Below are 20,156 nucleotides of genomic sequence, written 5' to 3' on the forward strand. Positions count from 1 at the left end.
TGTGTCGCTTCTTAGTCCGACCCCCTGAAAAAAATGTGATCTGTGCTGTTACTGGGCTGGACTGGAGCATTTGTGTGACTGACATGACATGTTAAGGAAGATATTTCTGGGGGTTTTTTGTTGGTGTTCGTTTTGATAAAAAAAATTGCAGCCTCGTGTGATTTAGAAATTACATACCCTCATATAGCAATTAATTGCACAGCCCTAATAGAAACATGTATTTACAATAAACAGTACATTATTCTGTAAGTGAAGAACATTGGAATGTGAAATATGTACAGTACAACACAAATACTTAAATACACATGTATACACATTTATACATGCATACACACATTTAGACATGTTAATTTATTTAACATATGTTAAAGCCCTTTGCAGCCCTTTTCTTTAAACACCTTATACCATCTATCTTTGATCCCTTATAACTTAAAAATGATTAAAAACAAAATTATTAAATCAGACAGTGTTTACGTGAGTATAACTGTACTTTTACAAGTATTTATGTTGTGTTTAATGAAACTTTTCTTCTTCCCCTACCTTTTACGCAAGCTCTGAAGTTGTGATAACCAGACGAGCATAAATTTTAATTATGCTCAAACAAAAGTGTTTACTTTTGACTTTAATACCCACCCTATTTCCGTTGCATGCAAAAGGCATAGAAAACCCTGATATCGCTTGCGCGCTACTGTTAGCTCACCACTCGTAATCTAGTCCAAAGCCAGCAGTACTCCTCAGCAACAATGCTAACTGAGCCACTGGGGACACTGCTTATGCTCTCTGAACAGGTTCAGTGTTTGTATACAGACGTGCAAATTATAAGTACATATGCTCAGTGTACAAGAAAAAAGCACAGTAAAAGCTAGCACTGAAACAGTCATAACTTTAACCTGACTTTTGTTAATACATGTGCTTTGCAAAAATGCTGCTATTCAAAAATAAAATGCGTTCCATGTGTATTGAGTTTTCTTTTGTCCCTTAAATAATTCTCACAAAGCTTTCCAATTGTCACAATTAAATGTGTGATATATTCTAACCTTGGTTGCCTTTTTTACATATTTGGCATTGTCCTTTTCAATGTCGTGCCACGAACGGATGGGGATTTTAAGTTCATCTCCCACTACCATCCCTGGGCCTTGTGTGGCTGGTCCCCCAATGAACGTCATAATCCGGGCCCCTGTATTAGGAAATGTGCACTAGAAGAAGATCAGGAAAGAAACAATGATTACCCACGTCTTTTTTCACTTGAATTAGGTTACTGGCTTATTATGGCTCATGTTGTGATATCATTTTACACTAGGAATAAAGAAAAATATATTTCCAGAAAAAAAAATTAAATGAAAAATGAGAACTGCCCATTTGTATTCCTATGAATGTCACCACAACAAAGTTATGCACTTAATAAATGAAATGTATAGAGAGAGTATATCAGATGTGACTCATACTGAAAAAGAATTAAAAAGAAAAAAAAAAGATGCAATACTTTGTAATAGCTACACACAAGTGTATTCTTGTAATGGTGATCAAAACCAGGTTCCAGTTAGTTTAGTTAACTTGTCTTGTGATGTAAACTTGTATAGTAATGAGAGCTGCAAAGTTCATCACTTACCTCAAGAAGGCCAACAGCTATGGAGAGGGCCGCTCCTGATGACCTCAAAGGTCTCTTGCCTTGTGGTACCGGCCATGGATCACGTTGTAGTTCTCCCAACAAGTCAGTGAGGTTCATGTCGATTTTCTGTACAGGCTGCAAAAATCTGTAGAAGACATTTGATATATAATGAAAGAGTTTAAATAGGGTACAATCAAAAAAAAAAAAAAGATTTTATGAGAAATTACAAGGGGGAAGAGATTAAACTAATTAAAAAAACACAGGTCTTTAATGCTACACCAAGCTGTGCACATAATTTAAAATGTTGAATGAGTTTTAAATCATTTTAAAAAGAAAGATCTTCGGGGGGCGGAGCCGGCTGCTGCCATGAGTGCAGCGTAAATCCGGAGCTCCGAGTTGGCAGCCCTTAAAACTTTAAATATCCCACTCTATCTCTGCCCAATTTAAACTAGATGCAGCCTCACTAATTACTGACACACCAGAGAAGCCTGATACAGCAAAATAACCTCAACAGATATGCGGCAATGAAGTAGAGGAGCCGCTATAGTCTGCACAGCACTATGCCCGGCCGTGAGCAGTAAACCTTAACTGAAATAAGCCGGCTGAGACCCGGAGACAAAGGTGAACTCAAGAGACACGGGACCATACCTGACAACGTAGTTTGGGGCTCATTCTCCTCCACATCGCGGCCGCCACTAAGAACAATCAGACAGCACCGGAAGTGCTCCGGCCGCCATCGCGGCTGATAACTTCAGGATAACCGCAAGTGCCGCAAGTACCACAACCAATGCAGGCATTGTAGGTAATATCTTACTAATATCAGCATACACTAACGCTTACCTGGGGAAAGCCTTAAGGGTGGAGGGAAGCCCTGAGCCGAACTTGCCAAAGCGTTAAGTGTCCTCCCAGAAGTGCACCGGCCGCCATAACAGCCCTAATTCTCTGCTACGCCATACTTATCAGCAGACAGCGGAAATAAACAAGAATACCCCATTCTTTATAACAGTTTTGGTCAATATCATTCAAGCTGACTGTTGGGCAATAAAAGTTTACAAACATATTGATAATCTACAGAACCCACTCAGAAAGGAAATTAACACAGTGGGAAGGGGAGGTGGACCTTTCTCTAAGGGATAAACGGCACGACATTACACCAGTTCACAACCCCTAAACATACAAGGGAGTTAGGACTCACGAGACCCTCTGTGTGCTGTCATTGAAAGTAAGATAATTATATATTTATTTTGCACACAGTAGGTGCCACAGAGGAGAAAACGTGGCAGCGCATATAGGCCATAAAGTGATTCCCATTTTACCACATCTGCAAAGATAAGAGCAATGTGCTGAACCAAAAGGCTGTTCTTAAGCCCAGTATCCCTGTAGGAAATTTTAGAAAACGCTAGATATCAGAGTCAGCACCTTAAAGCCTCACCCTGTATGAACCCATAGAACCTACTCAGGTAGCATCACTGAGCACCTGTGACCAGCGATAGAACTCTGAGACCATTCCCAAAGCGAGTTCTCACAACCTGCTCTTCCTGAAACTGATCACAATGACATCCAGAAGGCTCAAGCAAGATAAACCCCTAAAACCATCCGCAATTAAAACAGCTACCATCTCTTCCTACATGCAGGCCACAGATATAACAGAGGCAAGAGACAAGAGACTTTCTATGGATCGCCAATCCTCTAACTTACCTACTTCACAAGATGAGGACGCTACCTTCACTTCAACTATCCTTCAGGGTCTACCATCCAAGCAAGACATCGTGGACATTGTCCGCACGTGCATTAGAGAGGAATTAACAGGTATGAAACAAGACATCCATACCATAGGGCTACAAGTGGACTCTCTGGAAACCAACCAAGATGAGATAAAAGAGGACGTCCAATCCCTCACAGATCAAGTAGCCGCACACCAAGAAACCATCTCTTCACTCCAGGAAAAACTAGAAGACTTGGAGAATAGGAGTCGCCGGAAAAACATAAGAATCAGAGGAGTTCCTGAGAGTGTTCTCCCCGCGACTTCCCAATTTATCTTCAGTCTTTATTCCAACAAATAAAAGAATCTGCATGTACCACAGACATTCAATGGGTGCGAGCCCATAGATCTCTTATACCAAAGCCCCCGGACACAGCACCTCCAAGAGACATTATTATTCGCTTTAAAAATTTCCTTGAAAAGGAAATGCTCCTGAACCAATCAAGAAAGCTACAACCAATTAGATATCGGGGCAATGTTCTCCAATTTTACCAGGACTTGGCTTCGCAAACCCTACAGCGCAGAAAAGAGTTTAGCCCCTTAACAACACTCTTACGCAACAAGAAAATCCCGTACAGATGGGGCTTCCCAACCCAGGTTTGGGTACTCAGAAATAATACTAGATTGACATGCAGATCTCCAGAAGACACAGACTCTTTTTGCAAACTATTGGGGATAGACCCCCCATCCGACTCCAACATTCAGCACAAAACTGGACCCTCAACATCAAGAAATAACAGAGATACACTTACACCTGAGCAGATGGTTGCTGGCAGACGGAGTCAAAACTCCAACCAAGCACAGTCCTCCCACGTGCATCCAGTATCACCACCTGCTTCATCGCAAAATCATGAAGCTTACAAGGACTCAACTCATTGAACTTGAAAGAGACTTGCCTTTTCTCATCCTAAGGTCATGATAAGTATGCTTTAGTCTGTCTAAGTGTTTATTGTCATGAAAGGTTCTGTATTTCCAGTTAAACTCTGTTAGATTTGTGAGATGTGTTTTTACGCGGCGGCGACAGCCGTGTACTGTATGAAATTCGAGAGGGTGTTATTGACCTTCTCAATCTACAAGCACCCTAAACATAAATATGTGCATGGTGGTCGCTGCTGAAAGCAAACACATATCATATTCCTGGTAAACAGACAGCATACCCCTTTAATAGGCGTATAGCACACGCATATAGCTGGTTCAGGTAACCTATAATGCCAAGTCCAAGTGAATTAACTGCCACTTATAGGTACATGCCTTATGCTGATAGCAATTTATACTCTGACATGTTTAGCTGAGTATCACTAAGAGCCTATGCGCTCCGCCAAAGGCTATATTTTCTATTCATCTAAGTTTCCAGAAATTTGATCATCTCTAAACTAAGGGATAAAATTTTCATATGTACACCTCAAGGGTTAGCCAACAGTTTTCCCCTTCGCGAGTGCTCTCAGAAATGACCTATGTTAGACAGGGAGCCTTTTTTCTGTTTAATTTGTTTAAAGTGTTTTACTTGTTTGTTTTGTTCAGTTGGATATATTGTTACTTGATATGTACCCAGTTTAATGCAATTCTAATACCTGTTACAATGTTCATAAACATCTGTCTTATTCTTGAGCCTTATGCCAATACATGCCTCAACACTCAATCATACCACAGAAGTCTACAACTCTATAATATCAATAATGACCTGTAACCCACCACCTCAATTGACCCTCCTGACTCAAAACGTAAAAGGCTTTAACTCGACAATAAAGAGATCTAAAGCCCTATCTGATCTGTCAAAGCGACATATAGATATCCTCTTCCTTCAAGAAACGCATTTTAAATCACATAACATACCTAAATATTATGGGAAGCACTTCACCACCCACTTCCACAGCACAGGCCCGAATAAAAAAAAAACGGGGTGAGTATTCTGATACATAAATCTGTCCCATTTAATATTATCAAAAAGATTGCAGATAGGGAAGGCCGATTCCTGGGTCTGACAGGTCTATTATATGGAAGACCCATAACACTCATAAACATATACGCTCCCAATACCCATCAACTCCCCTTTTTCCGCACTATGTTTACTAAAATACTAGACCTAGCTAAAGGCCCAATCTTTCTGTCCGGAGATTTCAATGTACCTTTACAGCCCACTATCGATAGTACCAATATAAACATACAAATCCCCCGAAAACTTTCTAAAACCATTTGGCAGGGAATGAGAGACATGAAGCTTTACGACACTTGGAGATTCATGCACCGAGATAAAAGAGACTATACCTTCTTTTCCCACCCCAACAAATCTTACAGTCGGCTAGATTACATCCTTACAAACCAGAGTGGTCTTTCCCACATAAATAAATGTGATATAATACCAACTTTTTGGTCAGACCACTCGTCTGTCCAACTTAAATTCACCTGGCCTAATACCCCTCTCACCACATACCAGTGGAGACTGGACAATAGCCTCTTAGATCACCCAGACTCAGTTCCTAAACTAACTAAATCTATCGAAGAATATTTTACCATAAACTCCCGGTCGATTGAAAATAACTTTGCAATTTGGGAGGCACATAAATGTGTACTTCGTGGAGAGCTGATCAAAATAAAAGCCCATTACACACAGACCTACCGTAAACGGTATCAGGACCTAACAACAAAATATGCACAGCTAGAACACGCGCATAAGAGATCCCCAGAAAACACCGACATTTTAACTGAAATCCAGACAACCCGAACAGAGTTAGACAATTTTTTGGACATGGAATACCAGTTACAGCGCAAAAAAAAACAACAGTTTGTTTTATTTTGAAAATAACAGATCAGGTAAACTTTTAGCTAGAGCGCTAAAAAAAAAAAAAAGAGATTCAAATCCCATATCTATGAACTACAAAACCCCAAAGGGAACCCATTCCAAACTACCCCGGATATCCTGCAGGCCTTTCACGAATACTACACATCGTTATACAATCTCCAAAACGAAGGCCCCACAGCAGATCACTCTGCTAAACTCATAGAGTATATCACAAAATACCCGACACCTGTTCTGACAGAGGATCAAAAAAATCAACTCAACAAACCAATATCCCCTCAGGAAGTCCAAATAGCTATTAAAACCCTTAAAAACGGGAAAAGCCAAGGGCCAGATGGCTTTACAGCCAAATATTATAAAACTTTCTCAACTATATTGATACCTCACCTTACCACGATTTTCAATGAGGTAGCTGACGATAACCCTTTCCCATCTTCAATGCTGGAAGCACAGGTGGTTGTGCTTCCGAAACCAGGTAAACCCCCAGACACGCCTGCAAATTTTCGCCCCATCTCCCTCCTGAATTTTGATGTAAAACTGTTTGCAAAAATCATAGCTACCAGAATAAACCTAATCCTACCCTCAATCATACACATCAATCAAGCAGGCTTCACGCCCTCTAGAGAAGCTAGGGACAATACCACCAAAATATTAGACCTTATGGAATATGCCACTACCCAAACGATCCCATCGGCATTTCTAGCTATGGACGCAGAAAAGGCCTTTGACAGGCTAGACTGGTCTTTTCTGAAACAAACTATGCACACATTCGGCTTTCCCCAACAAATTATAGGGAAAATATTCGCACTCTACAATAATCCACAGGCCAAAATTAAATTAAATGACTCCATCTCTTCCCCTTTTAAAATTAAAAATGGAACAAGGCAGGGCTGCCCGCTCTCGCCACTTCTATTTAAATTGGAGATGGAAGTGCTAGCTTCCCATATCAGACACAATGCCAACATCCATGGAATGGAGATTGGATCTGCCACATATAAGATAACCCTATACGCGGACGATATCTTTTTAACGTTTAAAGACCCCGAGACATCACTACCCCCCCTGTTGCAAACACTACAAACGTATGGATTATATTCCAACTTTGAAATCAACATCTCTAAATCCGAATTATTGGCCATACACCTACACTCTAATGTAATAGAGAAAATACAACAAAGATACCATTTTCGCATACAGCCTAAGGCAATCAAGTATCTGGGGGTATACATCTCGCCATCTATAGAAACCATAATCTCCCTAAACTATAAAACCCTTAACTCAACAACCCAAACCACCCTTAACTCATGGAATTGTAAGCCCCTCTTCTGGCTAGGAAAAATCAACGCAATCAAAATGATTATTTTACCTAAAATCCTGTATTATTTGCAAACCCTCCCAGTTCCCCTTCCATACCACCTACTATTTTCCCTGCAAAAACAAATAAACTTTCATATAGTCGCACAAAAGGCCCCGCATTGCTACTTCCACTTTATATCGCCCAAAGGAGTTAGGAGGGATCGGAGCCCCAAATCTAATGCGCTATAGACAGGCAGTTTTTCTAACACGAATTGCTGATTGGTGCAAACACAACATGAATAAGGAATGGGTACAATTAGAGCAATCACTCTCAGATCAGCACTACCTTTGCGGGAATTGTTGGATCCCCAATGCCCAACGTAAATTACTACATACAACCCCAAGGCTAGTGCATGAAACCTTTAGACAATGGGACAAAATACTTCAGAAATACCCCGCAGTCTGCACCACATACTCCCCTCTGACCCCGGCTAGTAACAACACACCATTTCCATTTCTGAAAAGGATAACCAACATATCCCACCTCACTCCCTTCTTACAAAGCTCAGTCCCACATTACCTTTTATACAAAGACGGTGAAATTCAACCACAACAGGCAATATGTGATATCCTTGGGACACATTTCCAAAACTGGTACACTTACACACAATTGAAACACTACCTAGCGACACATACCTCCAGATCTCAATTTAAAAGGCAACTTTCTCAATTTGAAGCAATATGCTTTCAACCTCACCCACAGAGAGGAATTCTATCTTTGACATATAAAATAATATCACGAGTGTCCCACTCGATACCCCCTACATATGTAGCTAAATGGGAAACGGACTTAGAAGTCACTCTGGAACCGACTGATTGGAATACCATATTCCACCAGATGACAAAAGCCTCATCATCCATTTCGGTGCTGGAAATGAATATCAAACTGCTAAGTAGGTGGTACTACACACCAGTCCGATTACATCACTTATTTCCCAATACGACCACCATGTACTGGAGGAATTGTGGAGAGCCAGCTACTTTTGCACATATCTGGTGGAATTGCCCGATAGTATCATCCTTTTGGTGCTCCCTTAGACCAGAGATTGAAAAAGTTATGGGCACACCACTCCCGTACACACCCTGGGTTTTTCTTTTCAACAAATTCCCCAAAATCTCATGCAAATTAAAACAAACACTTCTCACAATCATGATCAACTCTGCAAAAAGACTAATCCCGCTTAATTGGAAAAAAACAAACTTGCCATCCCCTGCAGTTTGGAAATCCAAAGTGACACACTATCTCCAGCTGGAGAAATATCACTACACTAGTACCAAACGAGCAGAAGAATTTCATAACATAACATTTCTATGGGAGGAATATATAAATAGCCAATAGTAACTCACCCCCTCGAACACTTTCATCAATCGACCATAAAACAGCAACCTCACATGCATACATCTCTTTACACCTAGACTCTAAACATACTCACAACGTAAGGTTAACCTATGACAGTCAGAAGGAGGTCATTGTTATTCTCATGGTGGTCATTTTCAATATTATTTTATCCATTGTATATTTTCAATTTTGAGTGCTGGCTGATTGGTACCTGTTGCCTAACCCAACAGTAATAATTAACCTAGAGTCTTATTGTTATAAATCTAACTGTTTAACTGTAACAGATTATCATTCATTATAACATTTGATGTCAGTTCAAAAGTTTCTTTAATGCTTCTCTATGTATATTTTGGAATAATCTCAATAAAAGAATTTAAAAAAAAAAAAAGAATCTTCAAGAAGACCTGAACCCTGGTGCAAACAAAAGCAAGAAGATACAATATCGCCCGAGACAAAAAAAAAAAAGAGTATAAAAAAATTTTTGTAGGTTATTTTACATAACATTACCTTTACTGCATTATGAGCTGATCTGTCTTTATTTCATTTTCAAGCAATTTTAAAGCCAAAAAGAAAATTTATGCTTAACTGATAAATGTATTTCTTGACACGGTGAGTCCACGGATCGTCATGATTACTGTTGGGAATATCACTCCTGACCAGCAGGAGGAGGCAAAGAGCACCACAGCAAAGCTGATAAATATCACTTCTCTACCCACAAACCCCAGTCATTCGACCAAAGGGAAAGGAGAAATGAAGTAACAGAGGTGCCTGAGGTTTATAGAAAAAATAAAAAACTGTCTGAAAAATACAGGGCGGGCCGTGGACTCACCGTGTCAAGAAAGAAAGAAATTTATCAGGTAAGCATAAATTTTAGTTTTTTTCTAATGACACGGCGAGTCCACGGATCATCATAATTACTGTTGGGAACCAATACCCAAGCCAGAGGACACAGATGATAAGGGAGGGAACAAGACAGTTAACCTAAACAGAAGGCACCACTGCTTGAAGAACCTTTCTCCCAAAAGAAGCCTCAGCCGAAGCAAATGTATCGAACTTGTAAAATTTAGAAAAAGTGTGTAAAGATGACCAAGTGGCAGCTTTGCAAATCTGTTCCACAGAAACTTCATTTTTGAAGAAGAAGAAACAGCCCTTGTGGAATGAATCATGATTCTCTCAGGAGGCTGATGTCCAGCAGTCTCATATGCCAAGTGAATAACACTCCTCAGCAAGAAAAAAAAGAGAAGTAGCCGTAGCTTTCTGACCCTTGCGTTTCCCAGAAAAAAACAACAAAAAGAAGAAGACTGGGGAAAATCCTTAGTTGCCTGCAAATATTTCAACGCACGAACCACATCCAGGTTGTGCAACAAACGCTCCTTATGAGAAGGAGGATTAGGACACAAAGAATGATTTCTTGATGAATATTCCTATCCGAAACCACTAGGCAGTACGCAGGACCACCTTATCGGAATGAAAAATAAGGTAAGGAGATGAACGCTCCAAAACTCTTCGGCCCGAAGAAATGGCAACCAAAAATAAAACCTTCCAGAATAACATCTTAATATCCACAGAATGCATAGGCTCAAACTGAGCCTGCTGAAGAACCATAAGAACAAGGTTAAGACTCCATGGAGGAGTAACAAACTTAAACATAGGCCGGATTCTAACCATGGCCTCAGAGAAAGACTGAACATCTGGCACGTCCGCCAGACACTTATGTAACAAAATAGATAAAAAATGATTAGAGAGAGAAGTGCAACCTGCAATCTAGAAATAAATACAGTCTATGTCGGAAATCAAATCCTGCACAGGACTTTATATACACATACTCCCTCTCCCCCTCCTTCCTCAAAAAAGCGTATCTTGATTACAGAGTCTGTTCAGACTGGAGTCTCCAGATACGTTCCGTGCGGATGGGGAGCACTCTCATCAAAGCCGGGTATAATCCGTGTGTCAAACGGACCGTGAACTTACTAGGTAGCTACATAAGCTATTCGTCCGGCGTGGGCTCCGAATACAGCCTGAGGGCTGAAACATGTCAGCATTGGTGCTTTGCCCTTGTTTTCATTGTGGGATGCTTCCTATTTTTTTATGTTTTTCTAAACAATAAAGGACATTTTATCTTCACACAGTGGCTCCACATCTTTGTTCTCACAAAATAGATAAAGCAGAAATTTGATCCTTCAAGGTACTTGCAGATAACCCTTTCTCCAGACCCTTCTGAAGAAAAGACAAAATCCTAGGAATCCTAACTCTACTCCAAGAGAAACCTCTGGATTCACACCAATACAGATATTTACGCCATATCTTATAGTACATTTTTCTAGTCACAGGCTTACGAGCCTAAATCATAGTTTCTATAACCGACTCAGAAATTCCACGCTTAGATAAATATCAAGCATTCAATCTCCAAGCAGACAGCTTCAGAGAAACAAGATTTGAATGAAGGAATGGCCCCTGAAGAAGAAGGTCCTTCCTTAACGGAAGTCTCCAAGGTGGAAGAGATGACATCTCCACCAGATCCGCATACCAGATTCTGCGAGGCCACGCCGGAGCAATGAGAATCACTGACACCCTCTCCTGCCTGATTCAGGCAATGACCCCTGGAAAGAGAGCAAACGGTGGAAAAACATACACTAGACTGAAATTCCAAGGAACTGCCAGGGCATCTATTAGAACAGCCTGAGGATCCCTTGACCTCGACCCGTACCTTGTAAGCTTGGCATACTGGCGAGATGCCATGAGATCCAACTCCGGCTGCCCCCACTTGAGAATCAAGCTGGAAAACACCTCCGGGTGAAGCTCCCACTCCACCGGATTAAAGGTCTGTCTGCTCAGAAAATGCGCTTCCCAATTGTCCACCCCTGGAATATGGATCGAAGACAGACAGCAGTTGTGAGCCTCCGCCCACTGAATAATTTTGGCTACCTCTGTCATGGCCAAGGAACTCCGAGTTCCTCCTTGATGAAAGCCACTGAGGTTATGTTGTCAGAATGAAACCTGATAAACTGGGCTGAAGCTAACTGAGGCCAGGCCAGAAAAACATAGAAAATTGCCCTCCGTTCCATGATATTTATGGGGAAAACCGACTCCTCCCATGTCCATAGTCTCTGAGCCTTTAACAAGCCCCAGACTGCTCCCCATCCCAGCAGACTGGCATTCGAGGTCACGATCACCCAGGAAGGTCTGCGAAAGCAAGTTCCCTGGGAGAGGTGATCCTGAGACAACCACCACAGAAGAGAGTCCCTTGACACCTGATCCAGATCTATTTGTGGAGACAGCTCCACATAATCCCCATTGCATTGACTGAGCATGCATAGCTGCAGAGGCATGAGATGTAAACGAGCAAAGGTATGATGTCCATATCCAACACCATCAGACCAACGACCTCCATACACTGAGCCACTGACGGCCAAAGAGAGGACTGAAGGGCAAGACGAGAATTGAAGATCTTTGTTTTTCTGGCCTCAGAAAAATCTTCATTGATAGAGAATCTATGATTGTTCCCAAGAACACCACCCTTGTAGCTGGAATCAAGGAACTTTTTCCCAAATTCACCTTCCATCCATGAGATTGCAGAAAAGACAACCACATCTCTGTGTGGGAGTTTGCTTGTTGAAAAGACAGCGCCTGAACCAGAATATTGTCCAGATACGGCGCCACAGTAACACCCCTCAATCGGAGTACCGCCAGCAATGCTCCCAGGACCTTTGAGAAAATCCTGGGAGCTGTTGCAAGACCAAACGGAAAAGCCTCAAACTGAAAAGTGCCTGTCTAGGAAAGCAAATCTCAGAAACTTGTGATGGTCTCTGTGGATGGGAATATGCAGATACGCATCCTTCAGATCTACCGTTGTCATGAATTGGCCCTCTTGAAGAATGAAACGAATAGTTTCCATTTTGTAAGACGGAACTCTGAGGAACTTGTTTAACTCTAACTTGTATCCCTGGGAAACGATGTCCACTGCCCAAAGATACGGGACATCCCGAACCCAAGCGAAAAAAGAAAGTCTGCCCCCCACAAGATCCATTCCCGGATCGGGGGCAGACCCTTCATACTGACTGAGCCATTAACGGGCTTCTTAGATTGCTTCCCCTTGGTCCAAGACTGATTGGAATTTCAGGAGGACTTAAGACTGTTCCTGCTTGGAAGAGGAGGAAGAAGGCTTACCTGAAAAGTTTCCAAAGGAACGAAAATTACATTGAAGGCCCTTCTGCTTATTCCTCTTATCCTGAGGGAGAGAATGCCCCTTTCCTCCCGTAATATCAGAAATAATCTCAGCTAAACCCGACCCAAACAAGGTCTTACCCTTGTAAGGAAATCGACAAAAGCTTACACTTAGAGGACACATCCACAGACCAGGACTTCAACCATAAGGCTCTGTGCGCCAGCACAGCGAAGCCAGAAATCTTTGCTCCCAACTTGATGACCTGTAGAGAAGCATCTGTAATAAAGGAATTGGCCAATTTAAGAGCCTTAATCCTATCCTGGATTTCCTCAAGCGGAGTATCTAACTGAATAGAATCAGACAACGCATCAAACCAGTATGCTGCCACGCAGGTAACAGTAGCAATACACACCGCAGGCTGCCATTGCAACCCCTGGTGAACATACATCCATTTAAGTAACGCTTCCAACTTCTTATCCATAGGATCCTTAAAGGAACAGCTATCCTCAATGGGAATAGTGGTCCTCTTAGCCAAGGTGGAAATTGCTCCTTCCACCTTGGGAACCGTCTGCCAAGACTCCTTGATAGAATCAGCAATTGGAAACATCTTCTTGAAAATTGGAGAAGGGCAAAAAGGAATCTCAGGCTTCTCCCACTCCCGTGCAATAATTTCTGAAGCACGGTCTGGAACAGGAAATACCTCCACCGCAGAAGGTACGTCAAAATACTTCTTCAACTTACTAGCCTTCTTAGGAGCCACGACGACAGTCATATCAGAGTCGTCCAAAGTAGCCAAAACCTCCTTAAGCAACAAACAGAGGTGCTCTAGCTTAAACCTGAAGGATACAACTTCAGCATCAGAAGAAGGAATTACACTGTCAGAGTCGGAGATTACACCCTCAGACGCTATAGAAGTAGCTTCCTCCTCAGACTTATGGGAAGAAACATTCGACATAGCCACAACTGAAACAGAAACCTTACTCACTGAATCCTTATACTTCCTCTTATGCTTCCCTTGCAGCATAGGGAAAGCAGACAGAGCCTCAAAAACCGCCGAAGATATGTGGGTAACAGAATCCGCCTTAGATAATGATGGCTCAGATTCAAAAAGTCTATCCCTGTAATGTAATGTTCTCTCAATACATGAGGAACAAAAAGGGATTGATAGTTCCACATTAGCATCAAAACACAATGTTCAAGTAACATCCTGCAGGGCCTCTTGGTCAATCTTTACCCAATTAAACCAAAATAAAAGAAAATGCCTTAATTAAACTTTTTGTCACTTTAAAAATGTAAAAAAAAAACGCTACTATCCCTTTAAAATTTAAAATAACGTTTTATATTTTTTGCAGAGTAACGTCTTTAAATAAAAAAAATGTAGGCAACCTCTACACCTCAGCAAGCCTTGCTGAGGTGCCTACCTGACCTGCTGGCTACCGGAGCAACTAGAGAGAAAATATACGGACTCAACCCCCTTCGGATATCAGACAGTCGCTCACACAGACCGCAGAGCCGCACCAAACCCTTCCGGCACTCCTGAAAACAACAGAGTAAGAAGCGTGCAATTCTTTTTCCGCTTCTGACAAGCCCTGCGCATCGTGGGCGTTCCTCACTAAACCTCCCGGCCGGCATTACTCCTACTATGGAGAAACAGCCGCCGAGAGTAGTAACAACGGACCTAACAGCGAACATCAAACTGGAACACACCACTGAGCCCTTAACACTGAAAATAAAACCTAACGTCCCAGTGCCCTGCACAACTGCTCTACAATATCCTGTTCATCTAATAGCAGAATGTAAAACCACGTCCCATATATAAAACAGTATTAACTGCTAAAGTGCCAATTTTTCTCTCTCTCATAGAAAATAAACTCAGCACTTACCTTAACACAAATCTGCCCGGCAGCAGGGCAGCTCACAAAGTTTGAGAGGCATCCTCCTCACATGGACCTGTGGAAAATAGAGAAAGACTGAATAAACCTACACAGGCTTTCCAAATAGGGCAGCAACAAACTGTTTGAGAGGCACAGTGGGGATTATACCCCACAAGTTCCCAAATGCTTAAAAGCCACTACTGCTCTACTGATGAGACTGACACGGACTATGGTTAAACCCCAGAAAATAAACTCTTGATTGAAGAAATTCTTTCAGACGCCTAAACTTTACCACCTCCTTGCAACTGTTACAGGCAAAGAGAATGACTGGGGTTTGTGGGTAGGGAAGTGAAATTTATCCAGCTTTGCTGTGGTGCTCTTTGCCTCCTCCTGCTGGTCAGGAGTGATATTTCCAAAAGTAATTATGATGATCCGTGGACTCACCGTGTCATTAGAAAGAAACATTTTATATATAAAATATTCTTCCCTGGAGACTTGCTTATGAGAATACAAATGTTTAAAAATTAAAAATTTTACCACAAATGTCTATGTTTACAATTTTCAAGTATTCAAAGTATTTACTATTGTGAAAAATAGCTTAAAGGAAAAGTAAAGTCAAATTTAAATTTTAGTAATTCAGATAGAGCATGTGATTTTAAACTACTTTTTAATTGACTTCTATTATACAATTTGCTTTGTTCACTTGCTATCTTTTGTTGAAAAGAATACCTAGGTAGCTAGCTGCTGATTGGTAGCTGTACATATATGCCTAGTCATTGGCTCACCCAATGTATTCAGCTAGCTGCCAGTAGTTTACTTATGCTCCTTCAACAAAGGGAACAAAGCATAGTTGATAGCAGATATTTCCCTAACGTTTACAAATAAGCCTTGACCTAGAAATATAAATAAAATTAATGTTACAATAACACAAACGTTATTTCTTTTTAGAACTACTGAACATATTTACATTTTTCAGAGGTACTAAAACCCTTTAGGCTCTATTTCCCTGTCATTTTCAAGCAAATCTGTTCTGTAGTTTGTGGCTGTAATACTAAACAAAACAAACGATGCACCTTTTCATACATAAACAATACAATCTTAAAACCAGATTCAGAGCTTGTATAGATTGTCAATTCTTGCAATCAAAAATTATAAACATTTGAAATCATGGGTCATGCCTCAATAGGACCATTTCCTTCATTTTTTGCAAACTTTACAGAATGCTTATACTAACCTGTTAGAGGGAGGAGGCTGCTGAACTTGCGGACCACGTCCACCTTGAGCAGGTGTCGGTTTTGTAAGTGATAACATTTCCTGAAATATAATAAAAAATTTAAGATAAGGTATTTGAGACAACTTTGAGACTACCTACTATAAAATGTGTCTATGATTATTCACTTATATATATATATATGGATACAAAGAGGTGAATACTTTGTTATACCATTAGTCGGCCTTTTATGCCAATTATTACTGGCCCCCAAATATAATTCCTCTACTGTTATGTACTAGGTATATCCGAAACACTGTATAATATATCTCTGAAGAGAGTAGTTTCAAGGGAATTTGCCTTAGCGCAGTATCACAAGAAAGCTGAGAGGGCGCACAGAGTTTTGTTTTTTTGTTGTTGTTTTTTTATGGATTTATTTTTGCCAAAAACAAGCAAATTCATAGGCATAAATACATAATGGATTCACAGGGGGGGAGTGCACACAGAGTTAACAGGAAGCAGTGGGGTACAGATTGTCATAAGAGAACTGTGCAGGGGAAGTTTTACAGGAGAGGTATATTGATGCAGAAGGTTTACACTAGATCTTTGTGGGCACAGGAGAGTTGTGGGGATGCAGATTGTTGCAAGATAGTTTTACTGCCCTATTATAGGAATAAACTCCTGTAGGTTACCTGTAGTTGTTTTGCAGACACATCTTTGGTTCCTCTGAAAACATAGCTCTTAGAAATGCCCTCACATCCGAGTTCATGGACATGCACCATACGGCCAAACGTTATCAGCCCCACCAAAGCAGTGGGAGGCAGCAAGCTGAGAGACATTTGCATAGACTCCTTCAAAGCCTGCAGATCCTCATCCTCCATGCAAGTATCCACCACATACAGAAAGATAAGAGGCATCTGGGGGCCTCTCTGATGGAAGAAAAATATAAACAGCTCATTTACAGTTATTATTATGATAGTAATAAGAACATGAGATCAAAAGAAGCTAAGAGAGGAGACAAGAGAAAATAAATAGTTTGAGTAGCAGCAAGGGATCTAGAGGTAGAGACAGGATAAATGAGGGCTTAGTGCAAAAAGATATGAGAGATAACACGCATAGAATAAAGATGGGCAAATGTTTTGCAACATTCGAAAAATGAAAACATTTTAACATATGTTTGTTTTGAATTTCAAATATTTGTACAACTTTCTAACAATTGTTTAATTCAATAGTATTTCTAATGTAATATTTAATTAGAATTTTTCTAATTCGAATATTGTATAATTCGAGTCAAGTAATATTTTAATTAGACAAATTAAAAATTGATATATTTGTAATAGTCATTCTAATGCTCTCTTTAAATATAATATTCAAATAATGTAATATTTGAAAAAGAAAAATTTGAAATCAATATATATTTTTATCTATTATGTATCAATTTACTGAAGGCCCCACTACATGAACTATTGAACTTCTGAAAAGTATTTGTTAAATTGAATGAACATTCAAAATGACAGTATCATTCGAAAACCGTAAACAATTTGATTACGGAATTATTTTTTATATTCTTTTTATTGAAGAGAGCTTAGGCATACAGCATGGAAACAGTTACATACAGATAAATTGAAATTGTATAAGGACACACTTAATACATTCACAGTGGATATGGTAAGGAAAGCACATGACACTCAACAAGTGAGAATAAAAGATATGAATTGCATGAATATAACACTATGAGCTGGTTTGCTACATATCTGTATACGAATAAAAGACAAGCTTCTGAGACATGATATATTGGGCTATGATAAAAAGATATATGAAAATGCATTCAAGACAGATATACATGCTCACCAAGGTTTTCTCATTATCTGTTACCCGAGCTCTCTCTTTTTTAACCTTTTTAAACTAAACTAAACCTAAAAAACAAAACAAACTTTAGCTTAAAGGGACACTCAGGTTTTATTAAATTTTCATGATTCAGATACAGCATGTCATTTTAAACAACTTTCCAATTTACTTCCATTAAAAAAAATTTGCACAGTCTTTTAAATTTAAACTTTTTTTGAGTCACCAGCTCCTACTGAGCATGTGCAAGAACTCAGACTATACGTATATGCATTTGTGATTCGCTGATTGCTATCACATGGTACAGGGGGAGTGGAAATATACATAACTTTGAAATGTGTTAAAAAAGAATCTACTACTCATTTGAAATTCAAAGTAAATGCTATTGTATTGTCTTGTTATCTTGCATTTGTTGATTATGCAAATCTGATGTGTTTACTGATTGGCATGCATACCTAGATATGTTATCCAGCACAGAATGTTAGATATGATTGCAAATTGCAGAGACCCTATACCTTACAAAGACATGTATGGGACAAGTGTTTTCTTTTTGCAGGAATCATGTTATTAATTGGTAAAATGGTTTCCTGAGCAGAGAGCAATTAGTAATCTCACTACCTGGCGCCACACTTCTACAAGCAAAGGCAAGTCTGGGTAAAACCCCAGTGTTAGAAGTTAACACAACCTGGTCAATTATTGCAGCTGTTCAAAAATTATCAGGTACCAGACATGTCAGTAACAGAAATGTGGAAAGTTTTGTCTATACCTTAAGAAAATAAATAGAATAAAAGTGAAATACACAGGGATATAAGCTATTTAAATATTTCCTGGCATATATGAACATTAACATGTTAGTTTAACTTAGGCACAGTGATGGGACCATATGTCAAGCGTTACTCTGCGGGTTGAATACCTGCAGTAGAAGGTCTAGGAGAGCCCCACTAAGATAAGTTTGCTTTAATGATACCTGCAGACAAACAGTATGGGAATAATCCCACTCAGGGAGTCTATAGCAGCTACTGAGCAAGTCTCTATTGTCAGATAATAGGAGGAAAACTGTGTTCCCAACAACAAACATATCTCTAAACAGATGCACAATTTGCAAATCAGCATGTGTTGTACACATCCAGGCATGGGAAGTAAAAATAAGAAGTAATAACACATAGGCTGAAAACTTCCGGCGGAAGGGGTCACGTATGCAAGCTGAGCTGAGACAAGCTTGCACTCTGTCTACGCACCTAAGATTCAGGAGCTGTTTTGTCTCTAGGCGGACATACCCTCACGCCGAGATACAGCCCAAGGGGAAGAGACCCGGATACTTGCCTGGCGCGCGGATGGTCGGCGTATAGCTGAAGTATAGCTTACGCAGCATAACAGCTCGAATATCCAGCCAAGGCACCCTCCAGGACAGCGAGGGCAAGAAGTACCGGATCACACCCGGAGTAAAGCGAGACACATTAGCGCATATACCTGCCGCGGTACATCGAACAGCTGGCTGGTTCCAGTTCAAGGCAGGGGAAGGCCGCCGTCAAGGAAAGAAGCTAGCGAGGAGCGGCAGTGCAGGGACACTGCTGTAAGGAGTTGGGAAGAAAACAGGCTTGATATCCAGCATGATAAAGAAGTATGCCGGAGGAGAATGAGATAAGTACCTTGCCTTATTTGTTTTGAACTATGTGTTACTGAGGGGGCATTTGGTACCGACGGGGGACACAGGAGGAACACCCACAGCAAAGTAGAAAAAGTAAAGAGAGAAGGGAGACCCAGGTGTACAATCCCTAGATAGGAGACGGGGGGTTTCCTGCTATAGGTAGGGCCTGGGCCTCACAATACATACCTATAAGGGTAGCAAAGAAAAGAATACCACTTTCTACAATTTCTCTCACTACTTACCCCGCTAATAACTATACCACACAGGAGTAAAACCCGGGGGTAAAAACAAAAGGAGGATACAGCAAGTATTAACATTTCTCTAATTAAATCTCCTAAAGCATATATAAGAAACATAAAGGAGGAGAAGGAAAAGGAAAGCAGGGAAGAAAGGGAGGAGAAGAATTCCAAAAAGAGGAAAATAAAAACCATACAAGTAAAGCCAAGCAGAAAAATTACTAATTGGGAGGACATAAGAGGTTTTGTTCTGGGACAAGAAAGGAGACCAACTAGGATCTGGAACAACATAGCTTGTCTATAGACTCTGAATTT

At 40.5% G+C, this 20,156-nt stretch overlaps 1 protein-coding gene across 1 annotated transcript in view; it reads right to left on the minus strand.

The window, feature by feature from the left end:
• SEC23A (SEC23 homolog A, COPII coat complex component) overlaps positions 1-20,156 on the minus strand; it is a 480,777-nt gene that overhangs the window by 439,521 nt on the left and 21,100 nt on the right. The window contains exons 5-8 of the mRNA XM_053697910.1: positions 16,805-17,041; positions 16,137-16,216; positions 1,610-1,754; positions 1,038-1,196 (exon numbers count right to left, since the gene is read on the minus strand). Coding sequence (XP_053553885.1) covers positions 1,038-1,196; positions 1,610-1,754; positions 16,137-16,216; positions 16,805-17,041 — 621 coding nt within the window. The remainder of the gene's footprint in view (positions 1-1,037; positions 1,197-1,609; positions 1,755-16,136; positions 16,217-16,804; positions 17,042-20,156) is intronic.

Source organism: Bombina bombina, chromosome 1 (genome assembly GCF_027579735.1).
Source record: "Bombina bombina isolate aBomBom1 chromosome 1, aBomBom1.pri, whole genome shotgun sequence".
Taxonomy (NCBI): Eukaryota; Metazoa; Chordata; class Amphibia; order Anura; family Bombinatoridae; genus Bombina; species Bombina bombina.